Source organism: Carassius auratus, chromosome 7 (assembly GCF_003368295.1).
Source record: "Carassius auratus strain Wakin chromosome 7, ASM336829v1, whole genome shotgun sequence".
Taxonomy (NCBI): Eukaryota; Metazoa; Chordata; class Actinopteri; order Cypriniformes; family Cyprinidae; genus Carassius; species Carassius auratus.
The window spans coordinates 11575391-11595431 of record NC_039249.1 but is presented as its reverse complement, the minus strand read 5'-3'; the positions used below and the strand labels follow the sequence as shown (position 1 = coordinate 11595431).

The window sequence follows — 20041 nt, the reverse complement described above, 5'->3', positions numbered from 1 at the left end:
TGTTGGGATGCCTCCAGGACCAGGTTTGGAAACCACTGATCAATACTGATAAAAGTGCTTATAAAAAGCCAAAAAAATAGGCTAGAATATTCTAAAATAGAATAGAATAGTTGAAATAGTGTGTTGAAATAAAATGCATAAACATGCCTATATTATAGCGAAAGAAAAACATTACTAGTAGATCTGGTTTCAAAAATAATACTACTACACTACTTTAGTTCCTTGTCTGGGGCAACTATATGGTTTCTAACCTGTATCAGGTTTCTGATTGGAGATAAAAAAAGTACTAAAGACAATGTCTACTTAAATGACAGCTAATTTCACATGGTGTAATGTGATCTGAAAGCAGAATTCCCACAATCTTCTCTAAATGTGTGATGTATGAATCCGTGCAGCAGCGAGAGGTTGTACCACACCGGGAGCAAGCGTGTGGTTTCTCTGTGGTTGCACAGGTCATTAGCGTCAGCGCCAGACTTTCCTGTCTGAGGACTGACTGTCTACATTCACACACACACATCTACATTTGTATACTGAGACGAGCTACCCAAAGGCACAGAAAGGGGGAAGCCTTGTATGATGAGAGATGAAGAAAATCAATTTAAAACTGGTTTACTTTTAAGATCAGTTTATTTTGAACTCTACTTGCAAAACCAAATTAATATGGATCTCTAATTCTTGTCTTGAATACGGATGAACAAATCATTTTATGACTTCAACTACTTGATGTCAAAACGAATGGTAAATGTTAACCATTTTTGGCTTTTTTATGGATTTAGTGTTAAAATGGTTTATGCATATTTCCTTGCATTTGGTGTCTGTTTTCAAGGAAATGCAAATTGCTCATTTTCATAAGTCAAAAGCCATCAGTTAACTATCTTTAAATATTAAAGCCTTTTCCCATTTATTTGTAAGCTAAAATGTAATTTGTAAATCATTTGAAAGATGTTTTATAGCATTTAGTCAAAATTTGAGATTCAAATTGAGTTCATTTGGCATTTTACAAAACAATACATCTTCCTAGCATTCCTTTTAAATGTATCTGTAGTAATCAACTTTATCCTGTTTGGATGTGAAGTCTCAAGCAGTACGTGAGTATCGTTTTATCACTGTCTGGCTGCTCAAAGGGACTTTTCCAGTGTGTTTTTGGCTGTTCCCAGAGGAAACATCTCACATTTAAAAGCCTCTCATTTGAATGGGTTTTCAGAAGAGCTTTCAGCTTCTTTTCATCTGCAAATGCTTTGCTCTCTGAACATGTAAATGGATCATCGCAGTGTTTGAGCAGGTGGAGCTGCAGATGCTCTGGATACTGTGCAAAATCTGTAAGTCTATTTTTCCAGTATATAAGCATCAGAATGTGTTTTAAGGTGGCCTTTTTTGGTCTTTTCTTGCAAAATAGGTTTGGTAACGTGACATCCATGTTTGATATGGTTGCACAAAGACACTGCTCCCATTCTAAGTGTATTTTCTTCTTATGAGTCACTTCAAAACTCCTACCATACTGAAAGAACATAGGTTCCCTCCTGTAGACATATTAATGGCTCCTGAGGCTTTATAATTAAGACCTGAACAGTACAAATAACCACTTACCTCTATATCTGTAATTTCCCACTGATCTGCTAACACGAACAATTAACAAAACCTCACGAGATACATCAATATAAGATCAACTTCTGCCTAATTTTATTTTTCATTGACATATTACATTCTACATCATTTCGTGGTTACCCAGAGACCGTAATTAGCTGTTAATCCAAGATATGTCACTTAAAACGGTTTTCTACGATTTACTTTATCGATTTAAGTAACGTTAAATTCGTTCTTCTGATCAAAGCAATATAATATTTTTACTCTTATTATTTTAATAAAAATAATAAATATCATTTTAAAAAACCGTGTCGCCTCAGAAAAGCGCGCCATTCCGGTCAGAATGCGCACGCACTAGTCAGTGGCTACTTGGGCGGGATTTTTACTAAGGTCAGCGTAAGGTTAATATTTTCATGCGTCATTCTACAAAAACGTCTACTTTTATGGAAAGATGTCTTAAAATGTATTTCTTTTCTTTCTTTTTACATTTAAACTTTATTATTTCGCCCACATTATTAGATTACCCTTTGGCTTCATGAATACATATAAATGACATCTTATTTATTGTTTTTTTAATCTTTCTTGTGCATTTATTTAAAAAAGAAATTGGCGGCCATTTTAGAGGTTTTTATGAAATATTTCTTTTTTTCAGCACGTGGTCAGAGTTGCAGAAAAGTAATGATATTGCAACAGAGAAAGAGATTGTGTTTTATTTTAATCAGGTTTTTGTTATAACAATATTTGAAAATATTCGAAAAAAAAAAAGTTATAAACATTTAATGATGCAATCATTTTGTATCTTAACCCTTGAGATACAATAAAATGAAATGTGTTTAATGTAACACCAGTGATGCAATTAATCGCAGGCACATATATACAATGTAAACCTAAAGTGTTTTTCAAGTGTAATATTTCTGTAAAGGCAAGGGTCAGAAAAAAATGACATTTCCATAGAATTACCTGTGTATAATGATGATAATTATAAATTACATACTTATAGCTTTTTTTTTATTGCTGCTCAATAAATTTAATTAATTGAAATTATATTCTATTCCCTTAATTTCAGTGAATCTATTCTGTATGACTATTACAAGTGCAAGTCTAATTAAACATTCGACCAAAATTAATAAAATACATTCAAAAAAAAAAAAAAAAGGTCTACTTCTCTCCGAGCAACATGATGGCAATAATAGTTATTTTTTCATTTTGCATTAACTATTCCTTAAAACCAGACATTTTCATTCACATATGCAACTCCGTAAGCACTTGCACACACAAACCGGATTGAATTAAATCAATGATGCATTAAGCTCAGTACTTCAAATATTTAGATAGGGTGTTTATTCAAGCATTTCAGCACTTGAATATCCAACACCATTTAATTAACTTATCTGAATATTACATCACTAAAATACTAGACATTGTTCTTCAAACAACATGAAATGATCTGCAATAGATCAACAAGTGCCTACAGAGAGTTATGATACAAAGGCTTATCAAAGATCAGAGTCAATGAAGACAAACAGGGAATCATGGGTACACAGCAGATTTATTTCACTACTTCTAAAACAGCGTTTTGAAGAGCACCATGGCCATCGCTTAACCGGTTTAGCTAGCTATCAGCGGTGCAGAGAACTGCTAGGTGACTCTGGAAGAGCCCAAAAAAAGCAAGATCAACACTGAAGAACTCCAACTTGTTTGCACAAACTAAAAGGTGAGCCTTTTAAACCGAAGCATGTCCAGTGTTTCGGACATCAGAAGAGATTAAACATTATTATCGTAACTCTCTGTTGGATTCTAAAAAAGACAGGTTGAAATAAAACAAAAACACTCAAAGAAAGAAACCTAGCTGTGCATTGGAAATCAAAAGTAATATTTACTGTTCTTCTAGTCAAGTAATAATACTATCATTACAGTAACAGTATAAAGACTCCAGTGGAAACTCAACTGAATAAAATGCCTCGTAATCTCATTTACCGTGTTTACCTGATACAGAAGATAAATAACACATAGTCAGACAAGATCACACAAACACTCTCCGAGTCCAGCACTGAAGACAGATCGACATGCATTCTTCATGCATTATAAGAGGGAGCTAGATTTGAGAAATTACTGAGCACATCACTTCAGAAATATTATTTAAAATGTCGGATTTCTATGGAATGAAAAAATGCACTTCAGCCAAATGTATTGATTCTCATTCATTCCTGAAATGGATAATCCTGAACTACATCCACCCTATGTCTGATGATTGAGACGCAAGATGTGAGCTTTGTATCCCTCAAGAGCCCTGGTTTCTAGAGAGTATGAGGGAAAAAATATATCATGGGATTTTCTAAATAAATAGAGAACTTTACCCAAAATACATTCAGCATGAGTATTCATTGTCATGGGAAACAGAACTTAAACAGGTCAATCTCACAAAGAAATGACAAGGCTATATTTTAAACCAAAATTTAAGGAGGGGAAAAATTGCATAAATTAACCATTTTTAGGACTATTAATAATTTTGGGGGTTTGTGTTTGTGTTTGTATTTTAGGCAAATTTTGCCTTCAACATCACACTAATGTACAGCAAAATAACAATAAGAAAATATTAATGTAAATCCACAGTGATGTAAATATTTATACTTTTTTATATAATTGCAAAAGTGCTAACAATTATTCTGTTCAGTTTTAATTTAAATAGGGATGTAACGATTAACCGCGAGTTGGTTGAAATCAGTTGAGATGCTAAACAAATCTTGATTCATTTAGGTGCAGTTTATATGAATGTATATCTGAGGGGAACGTATGGTCTTTAGGAAAGTTTAGGGTTTTTTTTTTTTTCATCTTGCCTCTGTATAATGCACATTAAAGTTCATAAGTGCAGCACTGCTTTGTTTACATCGGTAACCATGGAAACGCTTTAAGCTCCACCTGCTGCAGTGTTCATAAGTGCTTTGTTTACAGCGGTAACCATGGAAAAACTGTTAATGTTAAGTGTATGCAGCATCTTTGTTTGGATCATGATTAAAATGCAGTGGTTGCCTCTAATTTTAAATGGAAAGAGCACAGATTGTGCCTTAATTTTTTTTTTTTTCTTTTTTAATACAAAAATTTATTTTTTGTTATTTGACTTGGAGCTTGTTTTAAAATGTCAATATTTCATGTTTTATTTACATTAAATTTACATTTAGTCATTTAGCAGACACTATCCAGAGCGACTTACAAATGAGGACCATAGAAGCAATCCAAACCAACGATATACAATTTCACAAAGAAATGTGCAGGATTTTGTCCGAGCAATAATAAATGGACATTTAATTTATTATTTGTTATTAATTTATTAAATCTCTTTTTGTATTAAAAAAAAAAAAAGATTCAAATCATGAAATCAAAATTGTGAATTGAATTGAGTTTAGTGAACCGTTACATCCCTAAAATCAACCTAAATTAAATTCAGTCATCACAAATATAACCAAGATGTATAATTGAATATATATATTGAGTGTTTAAAATTTGAAAAATAAATGTTTAAAATTGTACAGTAATGAGAACATTTTATGAATTACAATAGCTTCGAAAAATTGAGGGATAATTTCATTAAAATAAAACAACACTGTGCAGAAACTGGAAAATAGGATTTATTTTCTTTAAGCAAGATACAATTTCTCCCCCCCAATAAATTTTTAGGTAAAATATATATATATTTTTGCGAGATTTTCCCGAACACAAATGCATCTTTTCTTAATCTTTCCTAGGATGACTAACAGAAAGCAACTTCTGAGACGAAAAACAAATCTTGACCTTTTCGTTCCCCAAGAAAATGCATAGCGAGGTCATTATCCTTCAGGATATTACACATGGCTTTCATAAATGACTTGGGTTTTCTGTGCAGCACCACCTCCTTGTACAGACTCCACCTTGTTTTCATTCTCCTCAGACTCCGCCTCCAGAGGCACCTGAGCCAATGGGGGCTCAGAGGAGACTATTTCAGAAAGAGGCGGAGCTTCCTCGCTACAGCATCCTGCAGCAGCTAACTGCGGATGAACCGAAACCTGAATGGCTATGTGTTGAGGTTGCTCGTGAAGCGATGCGTCGTCCGAGTCCACGGCGGGAGAATCGCTGCGCTCCCTCGCCCGCTCCCTCGCCCGCTCTCTTTCGTGCAAGATAGTGAAAACATCATCAGAAGTGCCAGCAGCTCCTTCACCGTGACTCTCAGGTGCTTGTCGGACAAAAGTGTGTCTCATTTCCTCTACGCCGACGACCTCGAGGATCTCCTCCATGAAGGTGCGGCAGTTCATGATCAGCGGCGGCAGCGGTATGCTACGTGCTAACTCCTCGATGTAACGCGCAAACTCCATGGTCTTGAACTGCGTGACCTTCGCCAGCTCCAGCGTTTTTGCTGAGGTAATGATAGGAATTCTCTTCGCAATCTCGAAGGCCTTCTGGAGCTTTTCCGCGCCTTCCGTGCGAAAGAACTCGTTGATGGCCTTCTCAGTTTTCTTCAGATGGCTGCTCATCATGCAAAGGCGAGTGATGTTCAGAATCATGATGATGGTAAACGTCACCAGACACACCACCATGTAGTAAACACCCATATCTCCGTTGGTGAAGACCACACGCAGCGTCACTGTGCAGTTGGCCTTGCCGTGTGCATTGGAGGCCGTGCACGTGTATTTGCCGCGGTCTGAGAACGTGATGCTGGTGATGTTGAGGACGCCATTGTCCAGAATCCACCATTTACCATCTGCAGAAAAAGACCAAGAAAAATCACTTTTTTTAATTAAAAACAGATGGAGTAATTTGAGTGAAATCCAAAGACTTTAACAACAAAATGAGGTTACTTAAAATTAATAAAAACCTTTTACTTTTGCCATAGTCTACTCCAATTTTCAGTGCATTGTAGCCAAGAATGGTCGTCTTATGGTGCGTTCAAGTCAAGATTTTTAAGAGTTTAAGAGTTAGGCCTAAATGTACATGGATGTCACCACAAAGTTAAATTAACAGTGGTGAATTGATCTCAAATTACCCAACTTGGTGAAAGCAATGGATAAAGTATCTGTATCAATGGTAAAATTGTTACAATTAATAATTTTTTATATCATAAAACTGTCTAAACTGCATGTACAAATTACCATAGTACTGCTCAATAACGACAGAAAAAAATTATTCAATTTAGAGCATTATTAAAATAAAAAAAACTAAAATTCTTCATTTTATTTTGTAGATATAAAGTGGAAAAATCTTGTTAAATTTCATTTAAAAGTGCTTAAACCTGAAGTGATTTGAACGCACCTGAGGCTGTAACTACGACTTCCCAACAGTGTTAATTTCGTTGACTAAATATTTTCGTCATTATTTTCGTCACGAATATATTTTTGCGGACGAAAACGAAACGAAAACTAAAATAGAAGGCACTGATGGAGACTAAAACTATGACTAAATTGATTGACATTATCGTCAACGAATAAAGGACGAGACGAAAATAGACTGTGACGAAAATCAAATCAGCAGACGGGAGAGATGCGAGGAATGAACAAAAGAACCGGCAAAACAGAACAGACTGCATGAGAGAAGAGAACCAATCTGACTTATTGAGACGTGAAGCGAAGGTTTTCAGTTTTTAAACGAGCTCCTGGGAAGTCGGCATTCGAAGAGGTGATGTCTAAAAAAGCGACAAAATGTCCACAGCTCACTTCACGTTTGACGACGAACAAAACAAAACAAAGCATAAAGCACGCGGAGCGCTCATTCGTGGCAAGAACACAACCAATTTGAAAAGACATTTACAGATGAGCCACCCGGACATTTTCTGAAATGTAATTTCACAACGATGTTCTTTTGTTTATTGAGCTAAGCAAAATTGGAAGACTGCAGTGCGTAGATGTTGTAGCATTAAATATTACGAACTGAAAAGTACTGTAAAATAGCCCCTTCTTCAAGTTAGATGAGAGCACAATACTTATACGTAATATTATGATACATACATTTGATTAATACTAATGTTAAGTATATTTTATAATGTTCTACTTGTTGACAATATCACAAATATTTCTATATTAGTCATGTGAAACATGAATGTTCACATCCTATCATTATACATACTAATCTAGCAATATTGCTAGATACTAATACCAAGCAATTTTAGTCGACTAAAATAAGACTAAAATTAAAACAAATCAGATGACTAAAACTTGACTAAAACTAAAAAGAATTATAGTCAAAAGACTAAGACTAAAACTAAATTAAAATTTAGTGTCAAAATTAACACTGCTTCCCAAAGACGACTTGAACGCACCATTAAATATAAAGAGATAGTTTGAAAAACACATAAGTGACCAGCCACTTTTTGGTTTTATGTTCAATTAGGGTCGTTTATGGGAAATAATTAATTCCAGCATAAACCAGCACAGAGAAAAAAAAAAGTCAAATGAAAACAGAAGTGTCTATCTGTGACTGTCTATATAAAAAAACATGTGAAGAAATGTGTCTAGACTTAGTAATCATAATTTCTGATCAGCCGAAAGCAATAAGCACTAAAATAACTCCAAGCAAAACCTGCGGTTCTGATCACGAATAACTAGCGTTTCTTATGATTATGTTTTAAGATCTGAGATCTAGATCTGATGCCAGTAACCTGACAAATGATTAAATACAGTGATTAACTCATCTGCAAAACTGATGAATATCATAACCCATAAACAGTTTCATAGAAGTCCACCAATCACATTAGTCTGTGCCAGATCACAATCAAGATACCAGAACAGATGCTTCTAAAATAACTGGTGCGTGTTAACACCTTCTTTTTTTTTGTAAGCTCAGTTCCTCAAGATGAAAGCACAAATGTAGTTCTGTGAACAATGCAGCCTTTGCATAACCCACAGACAACTATGCAACTATATAAAGGCCAGTTTCTGCATTGTTTGTGCAGGAACTCTTAAACTGTCCACCTTCTCTAATAGGACGCACATACATAATGCACAAGTCGCCTGTGTTTAATGTGCTGATGGGAATTTATAAACTCCAAATCAATAACTCCATTTTTGGCCCCAGTCCACCAACGCATCACTTACTGATAGCAACCTGAGGTCTTTTAATCGTTATGAAACAATTCAGCAATGCATTATGCATAAAGTAAATCATTTGATCTTTAACTGCTGGCTATTAGCTGTGCAAAGTCAATAGTATGAAATTAAAATGTACTATATTGAGTTTAATTATTGAAATCCTGGTCTTATTGTGAATTTACAACATGCAATGATAAATCAAATTAGCTGTCCTTCAGCTGATGCAATCTAGGCCAAGGGTGCTGCCTATTTTTAAGAGTGCTGGTAGTCTTTCAGGAAGTAGTTAGTCCTCCGCAACAAGATGGTTAAAATGAAGTTCCACTTCACATTTTTTTAAAATATCCAGTTTCACTGAAATACGACAGTAAAACGGGTTGCAAATACTTAGTACGTATTTAATGTGTATGTCAAAGCTAACAACAATGTCCAACCATCCTGGGATTTTGTTTAACAGAATAGTTCACCCAAAACTAATCTTAGCATTACATCACTTTCTAAGCAATGGATGCTCTGCAGTGAATGGGTGCCGTCAGACTGAGACTCCAAACAGCTGATAAAAACATCACAATAATCCACACCACTCCAGTCCATCAGTTAACATCTTGTGAAGCGAAAAGCTGCATGTTTGCAAGAAACAAATAATTAAGGAGTAATAACTTTAAAACCTTAAGCTAAAATACAAGTTTATAATCCTAAATAACACATCCTTAAGTAAAAAGTCTGTATATACTTTGTTTACTTGTAAACAGTGCTTGATCTGTGCATATTTCTCTCCCGATTCAGATAAGATGACTTTAAGAGGATATAGCATTTTTGTGGATTATAGACTCTTTGAATTCAAAAACTCCTTAATGATGCATTCGTTTCTTATTTTTTCACTTCACAAGACATAAACTGATGGACTGGAGTGCTGTGGATTAGTCATGTATTATTGCGATGTTTTTACTCTCATTCTGACGGCACCCATTCATTTCAGAGCATCCATTGAGTTGTAAATTATGTAAGGCTACATTTCTCCAAATTTGTTCTGATTAACAAACTCATCTATATCTTAGAGAGAGTCTTTTTTTTTCAGCAAATTTACATTTTTGGGTGAACTATTCCTTCAATATAAATTGAAGCCTGCGGTGTCATTCTTTTCACAAATGCTGTGCAAGATGAAACCCGTCGAATAGTCTTTAGTTCACACTAATTCTTCACACAGTAACACACCCCATCCAATTCACCCAGGCTCAACTGAATAGCATGAATGTTTCCATGTCACTTCAGTGAAAGCGTTGTTAGTATTTTTCATTACCTAAGCTTGCACGATACCATCAGTAATCCTCCAAAAGTCACTCATCATCAGGAACTCTATAACACTCCAGCTGGGAATTACGGAGACATCACCAGATTTAAAGATCAAATTGTTGCATAACGGATTCATCTCAAATAAAAAAAAGTGCATGTATTAAATAATAATGGAAAACATCCACTGTGATCATTGGCAAAATAATTATACATTAAGCATGTTTATACATAAAAAATAAAAAACATGTTAAAGAAATTTGGGTAACACTTTAGAATAAGGTTCCATTAGTTATGTTAGTTAACTACTTTCGTTAACATGAACTAAGCAAGAACAATCCTTCTACAGCATTTGTAAGTCTTAGTTCATGTTAATTTCAACATTTACTAATGCATTATTTAAATCAAAAGTTGTGCTTGTTAACATTAGTTAATGCACTGTGAATTACCATGAACTAACAAGGAATAACTGTATTTTCCTTAACTAACATTAACGAAGATGAATAAATACAGTAATAAATGTATTATTCATTGTTTGTTCATGTTAATTAATACATTAACTAACATTAACTAAGGGAACCTTATTCTAAAGTGTTACCGAAATTTGCATCAGAATATTAGAATGACTTCTGAAGGATCACATGACAGTGAAGACTGGAGTAATGATGCTATTATATAAAATTGTAATATTTCAAATTAAAATGTCAAATTAATGCAACTTTGGGGAGCAGAATGTACAAAAAAATGTGTATAAAATGTGTACACCTACAGAATCAAAAAAACATATAAAGTGTAGGTCCAGTGATATGAGAATGCATTGGTGTCAGAAGGTGTTTTAAAGAGTAAACGTACCACTTTTCTCAGTATCAAGCAGGTGTCCATGCGAGTTGAACCACTGGATGTCTGGAAATGGGTCGCCGGTGATATTACAGTCAATTAAAGCACAGTTCCCCTCGCGGGCGATGATCTGGCTTACTTTGGTGAGCACCAGGGGAACCGAGCCACCTCCATCCGCCTCGGTCTCATTCTCTCTTCCATTTCCATCCACTGCAGAGATGTTCAAAGCCTCTGCCCCGCAGAAACTAATCACAGACACTAAATAAATGATCATGTATCCGTTCATTTTCTCTGGCTTTCTGTAACAACCCTCAGGATCAGATATCATTCTCCACCGGTCCTCATCTTACAGTCACTGGTTATCTGAAAGCCGGCAAGCACAGAGAACAAAAACCACTGGTGCACATGGCCCTTCCTGCAGATGCATCACTGAGAAGACAAAACAAAAAGGGAAACGTAATAAAAATATATACTTGATTTTGCCACAATGACAATGGTATTCATCTCAAGTTTAACACGCATAAGCTGTGACTCCTCCTCTTCTTAGTGCGATCTTATCCAACAAGAATAACAAGGCGTGCAAAAATAAGAAATGACTCATATTTGTAAGGCGGAAATAATAATTTAATGCTTAAAAAGTCACAAAGCCATTTAATAGTGTTAATTTTTGACACTTAACGTTTGTTGTACATTCAAACCATTTGCAATCTTATTGTTGCATTCATGAAGCAAATGAAAAAATGGACATAAACACATTACCAAACAAATGGTAACCCGCACGCATTAGCCTAATGTCATTTTAAAAGCTTCAACGCGCAACAAAGCGACAGAATCACTAAACATAAACATATAAACCAACCAAGACTAGCTTTATGTCGTTTGATAGTGACATCCACACCGTTTAAATGCCTCAATCATATCTGACACGTTAAAATGTGTTGCTAACAACAGCTAACTAACGTTAGTCATATGACGGGTCACCATCCGCAACTCAAGACGAATAAAATACAGATTTTTCCACATTCAGTGGCTTTAACTCATACAATTCAACATTTTGAAATGAAATATAACACCTAAAGCTTACATGTATTCTACGTGAACGTTATGAAACAGGCGCGTGCCCGCTGAACACACCGCTAGCCTGACAGCCAAAACAGCTGCATTTCCTTTTGTTCAATTTCGCTAAACGGTTACAAATTCGGCGATACTTGCGCGATTAGCAACGTAATAAACTAACTTACACCCGCTGTTTGTTCCCCCGCTGTTATTATCTCGACGTTTGTCCTGAAGCGTGTGTCGACGCTCATTTGAGGATCTGGGTTTGGTTTTAACTGTGACTTACTAGTGATGGGAAGTTCGATTCTTTTCCGCGAACCGGTTCTTTCGGACGGTTCGATTCAACAAACCGGTTGAAAAAACCGGTTCATCGGTTCTTTCACGCTCGACGTAATGACGTAATTGGCGATGACGTAATGGCGTCACGTCTATCAAACATTCAAATATATAAAGTCAGTAATCATAACTTTAGTCAGTTAAAACCTCATAAACATGAAAAGTTTACATTTGAGTTTTGCAACAACACCTAAATACAGTAACAGCAATAATGTGCATATGAGGATTTAAGTCTTGAAGATATAAAGTAAATAAATTAGGTGTCATCAGTGCAGAAACCATGATCCACTTACTAAACATAATCCATTGCGATGTATTTGTTATTAAATTAACTTACGTTTCGCCAGATTGCCCTTCATCCAAGCCCTCAAAATACCCGCTCATAACTACTAGTACAGAATCAGAATCAATCACCAAAAGAATCCCTTCGGTTCAGAGACATGCTGTGAGTCAGTTGGCTTCACGCTGAATCGCGCATGCGCAGTATCATCAGTTCATCGGTTCTCAATTCGGACGCGTCCGACAGAAACGATTCTCGGTTGAGTGTACTGATGATCCGAAAACCGATGCAACCGGTTCTTGACTCGAGAACGAGAATCGCTCTAACCGGCACGTGCTGCAGTTCAGTGTCATCAGCTGCTCTACTCGTGTTCATGTTCTGTTTACTACAAACTCAATTTGTGAATGTCATCATTAACTATAAATACAGTACAGATATCTCATAAATCATCCCTTATTCCTATTAAACATAAGAGTCTTTAGAGTCTTAATTATTGTCCAACTTCCCTGAAAACCCATTTGGCCTATACATTATATACAATATACAGATTGGAAACATTAATCTAAAAAAAATAATTAAAAAAAAATCAAAATAAAATATAGTTACTTTATCACACTTTCCGATGTTTAACAAAATACTTACAAAATTACACGCATGCGCAGTATCATCAGTTCATCGGTTCTCAATTCGGACGCGTCCGACAGAAACGATTCTCGGTTGAGTGTACTGGTGATCCGAAAACCGAAGCAACCGGTTCTTGACTCGAGAACGAGAATCAGCTCATCGGTTCTCAAATCGGACGCGTCCGACAGAAACGATTCTCGGTTGAGTGTACTGGTGATCCGAACACCGAAGCAACCGGTTCTTGACTCAGGAACGAGAACTGCTCCAGCAGTGGGCGTGTTTGTTCATTATCTGGCTCGGCTCAGTGTTCTTCTTCATTTCGGTCTTCATAGCATTTCATTCAGTGTACTGTTTGAGTAAATGGATTACCCCGGGATATTGGTTTATTCTGACTCAGAGGGAGTGTCAGTCACGTTAAAAAAGTTAACAGCTTAAGTAATTTGTGGATTTATGCTTATTGGAGACGTGAACCGTTTCAAACGATTCAGTTCGATTTGGTGAACTGGTTCAACCGGTTCACTAAGAAGAACCGGTTAAATTGAACGATTCGTTCACGAATCGGCCATCACTATGACTTACTTGACTTAGTTGATGATCTCTCGAGAAATTCACGGATCCCAAAATGATGTACTGTGAATGAAATAAGACAGACAGACAGAATCGAGGAAAGCGTTGTGTTCGGTCCTTAAACTCCTCCTATCATCTCTGCCTAATCTGCTTTCTGTTCCTCCCCTATCTTTTCCCCCCTTTTACTCAACTGACCCAGTTTTTTCCAGTAATTGGTTGAGAATTTGAGCTAACTTCGTCACCCAGTTTGGTTTATTTCCTCATTTACCTAGTTTTGCATACACAGAAAATGTGTGGTTTATGCTGGCCTTTTGCTGGTTTATGCTGGTCCTTTGTTGGTTTATGACGGTCCTTTGCTGGTTTATGATGGTCCGTTTCTGGATTAAGATGGGCCTTTGCTGGTTTAAAGTGGTCCTTTGCTGGTTTATAACGGTCCTTTGCTGGTTTATGATGGTCCGTTTTCTGGATTAAGATGTGCCTTTGCTGGTTTAAAGTGGTCCTTTGCTGGTTTATAACGGTCCTTTGCTGGTTTATGATGGTCCGTTTTCTGGATTAAGATGTGCCTTTGGTGGTTTATAACGGTCCTTTGCTGGTTTATTATGGTCCTTTGTTGGTTTACTATGGTCATTTGCTGGTTTAAACTGGTTCTTTATTGGTTTATGATTGTTAAATATGGTCCTTTATTGGTTTATGCTGGTCCTTTGCTGGTTTAAGATGGTCCTTTGCTGGTTTAAACTGGTTCTTTATTGGTTTATGATGGTCCTTTGCTGGTTTAAGATAGTCCTTTATTGGTTTATGCTGGTCTTTGGCTGGTTTATGATTTTTGATTTTTGGCATTAAAGAAACATCAATAACTTTTTTTTTTTGTGTGTTCGGTCCTTAAACTCCTCCTATCATTAATCTGCTTTCTGTTCCTCCCCTATCTTTTTCCCCTTTTACTCAACTGACCCAGTTTTTCCAGTAATTGGTTGAGAATTTGGGCTAACTTCGTCACCCAGTTTGGTTTGTTTCCTCATTTACCTAGTTTTGCATACACAGAAAATGTGTGGTTTATGACGGCCCTTTGCTGGTTTATGATGGTCCTTTCTTGGATTAAGATGGGCCTTTGCTGGTTTAAAGTGGTCCTTTGCTGGTTTATAACGGTACTTTGCTGGTTTATGATGGTCCTTTGCTGGATTAAGATGGTCCTTTGTTGGTTTATTATGGTCCTTTGTTGGTTTTCTATGGTCGTTTGCTGGTTTAAACTGGTTCTTTATTGGTTTATGATGGTTAAATATGGTCCTTTATTGGTTTATGCTGGTCCTTTGCTGGTTTAAGATGGTCCTTTGCTGGTTTAAACTGGTTCTTTATTGGTTTATGCTGGTCCTTAGCTGGTTTAAACTGGTTTATGCTGGTCCTAAGCTGGTTTGAACTGGTCCTTTACTGGTTTCAGATGGTCCTTAGCTGGTTTAAGCTGGTCCTTTATTGGTTTATGGTGGTCTTTGGCTGGTTTATGATTTTTGGCATGAAAGAAACATCAATAATTTTGACCCATACACAATCTATGTCTGGCTATTGCTACAAATATACCTGTGCCACTTATGTTTTGTGTTCCAGGGCCGCATTTATGTTATATACCATACATATAGTTTGGTATATTGTAGTACTTTGGAGAACTGTATGAATACCATGGTGATCATTCATTATCATATAATTTCAAAGTACTATGTGATATCACCTCTGTACTGCTATATTTATACACATAAAGAAACAATAATCTGTGTTTAAGCGTGTGCCATTACTTTTATAATTTTTTTTTGTTTACAAAATCAACCCTGTAAAGGTCAGCTGATGTGCATTTGGCAAATGGCAATGTGTATCTTTCCACTTCTGTCACACTAGATTGCACATTCAGACTTAAGAAATCCAGTTTAAGAATTAACTGCCCTTGTTGGTCAATGTTAAACCACATCACTCTGACCATATGTTATAACCAGCGTGTTACACTAATAAAAGCCCAGGAAACTCACGTACATGCTATTAATCTTGCTTTTAAAACACTTATGATTGCATAACTCAGAGTTTCTGCACAATCACACCAAGATTATAGCAGCTGTCAAAGTGTGTGTGTGAGCCCTTCGTAAACACTTTCCCTGAGTAGTGTGCACAAAGACTCTGTTGTCACTGAAACAACACACACCATGTCAAATCCAGTACTCTAATTAATTTGTTCAAAAGTTAAGGACTTACATTCTGCATTGCTAAAATCTACAAGTTCTCTATTGAAAAACATTGGAACAGATGGTTCATCCAAAAATGGAAGATTCTGTCATCACTGTATGCTTTCTTTTTATTCTGTGAAGCACCAAAGAAGATACATTGAAGAATGTGGGTAAGCAAACTGTTTTGGCTCCAATCGACTTACGGTACATATATTTCACTATCCATAATATGGAAGTCAATGGGTGTCCAAAACATTTGGTCACCAACATTCAAAATATCTTCTTTAAAAAAGATGAAAGAACTGTAATTTTTTTGGGTGGACCGTCCTAAGAAATAAAGCAAAGATTTGGTAAAAGCATAAAGCTGAGCGAGAATCATCATTATTTACAGTACAATAATGCAGTTTATCGACTTATTGAACCATTTTAGGTCCAAATGGACCAACTTGCAGTTTTCACATTTCCAGAAATGTAACAGTGTATATATGGAAGTCCAATGCGAATATAATGTTTGCATTACTATTTCAAAATTACTCCAAAAGCATGAGCAAAAAAATCCAATAATGCATTCCTATGTTTTTCCAAAATCTGAAAAAAACAAAGATGTATTCAAGTTAGTGCAGAAATTCGTCATTACAGTCTGTGATAAGAGTCCATCAGCAGTCTAATGCCATTTTAAAAGCTTCTGCGAGCAACATACACATACTACGAGAATATTAAAATAAAGGACTATTGCAATAAAATACATCCACTTGACTTTGACCTTTTCATGGTTAAATATTTTACACATTAAACCAGTTTTAAAATCCCTTGATTTCCTCCTCCTGGAAATGAGCCGCTCCCATGGCATCCTTCATAAGATCGGCCAGACTCCTGAAAGCCTGGATGAAGAGGAATGAGTCATAAATGACAAAGTAAGGCCTTATCCTGAAGTACAGATCAACATCAGATGCACTCGAGTCTATGAGGCATAATATAAAACGAGAACTTATAAGGCTGATCTGAAATGCTCTAGCAACATTGTACTATATATCTATAATAAATGATAAACAATGAAATATTGCAGTAAAAAAAAATCTGAACAGGATTTTTCTTTTCAAGAAAATTCATACTTTTAATGCAGTAAACTGATCAAAAACAGGAGCTGAGCTGTTGATGTTGAAACTCAAATAAACACACACACACACACACACACGACAACGTCTCAACAGAAACAGATGCTGTATTGAATGTGTATTGGGAGGCAAACCATGTGGTGTCTTTTCAGGATCACCCTCAGGTGCTTCAGTTCATTTATGTAAACACACACACACACACACACACACACACACACACACACACATCATTCAAACTTTGCTTTGGCAAAAAGCCCCAGCAAACCTGCTGCACTGTAAAGCAACAGCCCTTAAAAATGACTGACTCACAGGTGATGTTTGCAGTGATGAAGGAAAGTGGTTTCATACAGAAGTGAGTATTTGTTCATGCAGCAACTGAAAACATTCATATCATCACATTCAGCCCAAATGTAAACTCTATGAGTTTTGTGTACGTGTGAATTACACAGATGTGTGTGAGTGTGTTGAAGCTCTCTCCATTTTCACCATCTGTGTGTCTTTAACGCCCTTGAGTTTAATCCACGGGAACATGTCGGCCATGGGAGGATGCCACTCAACTACACAACACACGTAATTAAAGTAATTAAAGGAACAGATCAGCCAAAAATAACATTTTTCTGAAGATGCACTCATCCTCAGGCCATCAAAGATGTTGATGAGTTTGGTTCTTCTTCTTCAGATATTGAGAAATCTAGCATTATATAATTTTCTCTGCAATAGATGTTCACCAGTGAATGGGTGCCGTCAGAATGAGAGTACAACATCACAATAACCCACACCACTCCAGTCCATCAGTTAATGACTTGTGAAGTGAGTTTTTGCTTTAAACTGCTAAAATATGAGTCCATAATGTTGGTTTCACCAGTTAACTTGTCTGAATAAGGAGTGAAATCTGCACAGATCAAGCACTGTTTACAAGTCAAAACAGTTGATGGATGTTAATGTTTTACAAAACAGAAAAGATGTTAATTGATGCAAGGCACCCATTGACTGCAGATGTTCCATTGGTGAGCAAGTGATGCAATGCTTCAGATCTAGTATACAGTTTAAATACTGTAATCTGGACTCTGACATTCAAATATATAAGAATTTACTTATTCCAAAAAAAAAAGCCTTGTGTTTTATCTCAATACAACATAAGCTGTATGGACAACATCTGTGGCACATGGTCGATTACTAGAGAAGATCATTTAGACTTGACTCACCGTTTGCAATTTTTGTATAAAAAATGATATCAGGCATTGCATTGGGATCAATGTTAAAATAGAGTTGCATAAGACTAATATGATAGTGTCAATAACAGATGAGTCCAACCTTTGAGCCATTTATCTGCCGAGGAGAGCAAGGCATTCCTCTGAGATCTGTAAAACTCAATCACCCTGAGGAAGAGCAAAAACTAAAGTCAGCCACATGCACATCTCAACTTAAATAAAACCTGTTTCAATATTTAACAGCTAACCAAAGGTCCAACTGAAGTCTATAAAAGTTTACAATATAGAATAAAATACAGTTATGAAACAACCATTTTAATATAGTAAGCAGAGCAGAACCCTGTGGTCATTTCTATAATCACACAGGAATTTGACCAAACTCTTAGAGTTGTTAAAATCACAAATCTCCGGCTCACCCTTCAATGTGCTTGAGAAGACCCTCTGGACCCCAGCTATGAAGCAGCTGAGAAACCATGAGCTGAACACACACAGAGAGAGGAGAAACAAACAGACTCGGCGTGTCATTACACAATATGACTAACAACAGGCTTCCTTATTCTATTTGGGCTTTAGTTCGATTCCTCTACAGGAAACATAATATGTTTGCCTGTATTTTTCAGATCACAATATATCAGATATGGTACAGAAATGATAAAAACAAAAGAAAAACAATGCACTTTATACATTAATGTATAAACATACACTGTAAAAAAAAAAAAAAAACATCAGCTGTGGTTGTCGGAATTTTACCGTAAAAAATACGGTAGCAACATTTTAGGTTTCAAAGTTTTTACTTTAATATACAGTTAAATACTGTAATTTCATTAACTAATATAATGTTAATATATTAATAGGGAATTCTGGGAATGTCTTGTTAATGTTATTCACTGTAAATGATATGGTCTTTTTCACTTCCAAAATGGTATACTACTGTAAAATTACATGTAATGTCCAATACAGTTTTTTGTCGTATACAGTAGGGGAATTTACCGTTAACCATTTAACAGGTTTTTACTATGGCATTTTGTCAGTATTTTACCGTTAAATTCACAGTACTTTTTTTGTGTCATCAATCATCTCTCTACAGCTAAAAAAAGTAAACATTATTTCAAAAAATAAAACAAATAATAGCAATTATTAATAAAGTAAATATTATCTAAGATTATTTAATATTTCTTATTTTGCAAATCATTCCACCAAAGTGAAAAACAGGAATCAACATTATTATGTATTATTTAATGTATTAAATAAATCTGATTAATTACCAGAATAAACATTACTTAATATTTATTTAACATTAATTAATGACTGGTAATCTTAATTAAATAGTATTTCACAAATTGTCCCACCACAGTGACAAAATAGAAAACATATACACAATATATATATAAAAAAAAAATTACCTAAATATTTGAATATTTATCCAACAGTATTTAATTCATTTTTAGCAACAAAATAAAACAATGTGTTATACATTTAATATATAAAATAAATCTACTGTTTAGATAAAGATGCTTTATTAATACTAATATATAAAGTAAATATTACAAGAATTACCATTCAAATAAATATTTATTATTATTTGATATTGATTAAACATGAATTAATGACTAATTATTTGTCACACCATCCCGGCGCAGCTGAAACAGAGTCTCGTGGCTGTTAAAGCACCTGTGAATCTCACGCTTGTTTTTCTCGCTGCATCTCTTCTCCTGAGATTCACACTGTGAGAATAATTAACAGTTCAGATTCCTCCCAAACGCACGAACAGTTCACACACACCTCCTGCTCTCATGAATCCACTCCTGCTCCTGCATATATATATATATATATATATATATATGAATGATTAATGGTGCAATATATTATAGGACTGGATGACAGCAGAGCA

General features: G+C 35.6%; 1 protein-coding gene across 2 annotated transcripts; it reads right to left on the bottom strand.

Annotated features, from left to right (window-relative positions):
* Positions 1-5106: 5106 nt before the first annotated feature.
* On the bottom strand, positions 5107-13866 carry LOC113105915 (microfibrillar-associated protein 3-like). Of its 2 annotated transcripts, none has more exons than XM_026267290.1 (3): positions 13636-13866; positions 10776-11189; positions 5107-6316 (listed from the first exon to the last, which is right to left on the bottom strand). In XM_026267290.1, exons 2-3 carry the CDS (start codon positions 11086-11088, stop codon positions 5424-5426), a joined length of 1206 nt encoding a protein of 401 aa, XP_026123075.1. In that variant the 5' UTR covers positions 11089-11189; positions 13636-13866; the 3' UTR covers positions 5107-5423. The 2 variants fall into 2 exon arrangements, with proteins under 2 accessions (XP_026123075.1, XP_026123076.1); XM_026267291.1 differs by lacking the exon at positions 13636-13866 and adding an exon at positions 12002-12098.
* Between the last annotated feature and the right edge of the window lie 6175 nt (positions 13867-20041).